The 2,633-nt window shown below is 31.0% G+C and overlaps 1 protein-coding gene across 1 annotated transcript; it reads left to right on the top strand.

Moving 5' to 3' along the window:
• Positions 1-1,999: 1,999 nt before the first annotated feature.
• LOC149557731 (uncharacterized) lies at positions 2,000-2,203 on the top strand. Its single transcript, XM_089830429.1, has one exon. It carries the CDS (start codon positions 2,000-2,002, stop codon positions 2,201-2,203), a length of 204 nt encoding a protein of 67 aa, XP_089686555.1.
• Positions 2,204-2,633: the final 430 nt, after the last annotated feature.

Raw genomic sequence — 2,633 nt, 5'->3', positions numbered from 1 at the left:
TTCAAAATTTGTATATTTTTAGTAGTGTAGATATAAAATACAAGAATTTTGTGAAAACCAATTTAATAAATAAATAAAGCATAATTTCTATTTAAATTGACTAATTACTAATACATTTAATTATTTTTCTAATTACCATTTGATCATCTTACGAATAATTAAATAGTATTTAATGACGAATTCATTGGCATTAACATTGGAAGTTTAAAATTAAATCCACATACCCCTCAAAAGGGTCACGACCCCTAGTTAAACGACACGTGGACTTCATAAAATAGTGTGGGAAGCACTCAAACAGGTATCAAAGAAGGGATAAAAAAAAAAGGTATTAAATTTACTTGCTAACTAATGCTCTTACAAAGACTCGGTTAAATGCAGGGACATTAAATTTACATCCCAGGGTTTTAATAAAGTATGACATTAAATTTTTTTGCTTCCTAAATACTCTTACCTATTTATAGTTTGTAAACAAATCCAGACTTATTTTTATAGTTACTGTTGTATTCCAATATAAAAAAGCATTCATTTATGCAATTAATATCATCCAAACATTTAAAAGATTAATAAAATTATCACTTTGAAATACTTCAACAAAATATTCATATTTACCACTTATAAAAACTTCAAGAAAATTGCGTTAACAAAAATTAACTTAATACCGGTATAGAACATTCTTCGGGAAATTAACGTAATACCGGTAAAGAACATTCTTTATGATTTGATAGCCAGAATCCTACGAGCTTGCGGAATGTCTTTAGCATCGGTTATCGCCCAGAATGACCCACATGCATTCTTTTACTTTCACAGCATTTTATAATCCATTCATATTATGTCAAATCTTGTCGATTCTATTTCAGTTTTTACAGGAGCAAGAATGACCCACATTAAATTTTCCGGACAGATATTAAAGATACATTTATTGCATTGAAAAATGGTAGCTTAGCTGTCACCAACATTCTATAATTAAGTATTTTTTGGAAAGTAAATATAATTTATACATTGCCTTTTAGGATACAGGCCAATAATATTTCAGTTTAATGGTATTTTACATTTTCATTAAATAAGATAAAAATCTGAACTTTATAATAAATATTGATCTCAGGCTAATTCTGAAATCTTATTGAACAAATTAATTGGTTTTAGAAATTGAAAAGATCCCATAAAATAATAATAATAATAATAATAATTATTATTATTATTATTATTATTAGAAACTCTAATTAATTTGTCACAATTGTTAAAAAGATAAAGCAATCATTAATGCATGCACGACATCAATTGTTGTTATATATTTTTGTTAAGAAAAATTGGAAAAATTAAAAATAGATATACACATTGTATAAGTTCCATGTAAACTTTTAAATTCTTTGATTTGATTGATTAATCTAATTAAAATTTGCATTTGAACTAATAAAATATAGAATGATAGATAAATCTTTTTGAAATAAAATTACTTATAAAGTTCCTTTGGAAACTACTCGGAAAGTCCCGAATATAAAACAATGCGCTATCTGTTCATCGAATGGAACATTCCTTGAAATGAAAACAAAGCGGGAAGGCACGCGCAATAGCCAGACGTGCGGTGGCGGAACTTTTGCGAGAATTTTCTTTATCAATCCAGAACCTTCTGATGTTTCTGTCTCGGTCTTGCTGCATAAAATTAGGATTTGTTGTTTCTGATTTTCCTATATCAAATATCACAATTTCAAAATTGTTTAGGGAAAGTTGATCTGAATTGCGTGAAAGCCCTTTCCGGCAAAGGACAGATTACCCTAATTGTTAAAGGAAGTTTGTCAGGATTTTTTCGAAAACCCTACTTTGGAGCCGTCCGTCTATATTTGTGAAAGAAAAATCTTCAGGAATCTGTGAAAGCCCCTCTGTATAGCTATTCTCCCATAATTGTTTAAGAAAAATCTTTAGGATTCGGTGAAAACCCTACCTTTTCTCCCATTTTTGTGAAAGAAATTTTATCAGTGTTTTGTGAAAAAGCTTCTATAAGATGTGTTTAGTATTCGTTTGCGACGAGGACGAGAGGACTTTGAACACGCAGGTGGCCCCTGGAGCGTGCCCTTACTGTGGAGGTGTCATTACTGCTGCAGATGTACAGAGCCAATGGAGATTCTGCTTTGTTCCTTTTTATTTCAAAACGCGCCGTCGGCATACATGCACGCGCTGCGGCACAAGGCTTGTAGTTACATCATAAGCAGTGGTATATAACTTGTAAATTTGTAATTCGATCATAAACAGGGCAAAAAAAATTCGAAGGATTTTTCACACAAATAGGTTAACTGCTTTTTGTATGGCATAAATACCAGAGTTTACAATCTCTTTAAAAATTTGGGCAGCCCCTTTCCATGAGACCGAGATCCCACGCATTAATAATTCTTTCGAAAATTTCAGCAGCCCCCTTCCATGAGAGTGTGATTCCATTAAGTTTCTGTAACAAATTTTTTTCCACTTATGAATTAGAAAATAAAAGAAGAGAAACAAACATTTCATTTCCTAGAATTGAGATGATTAAAGTGGGTTGGCTAATCTTCCAAGAAAACGTGGCATCCTGAGATCAATCTTGTAATCTTACAACTTGTACGGTGTTTATATGATTGGTCATGTTTTTATGATCCGATAAGCTA

Source organism: Cupressus sempervirens, chromosome 5 (genome assembly GCF_028749045.1).
Source record: "Cupressus sempervirens isolate cs-2001-9-10 chromosome 5, ASM2874904v1, whole genome shotgun sequence".
NCBI lineage: Eukaryota > Viridiplantae > Streptophyta > Pinopsida > Cupressales > Cupressaceae > Cupressus > Cupressus sempervirens.
This window is presented reverse-complemented; position numbering and strand designations above follow the sequence as displayed.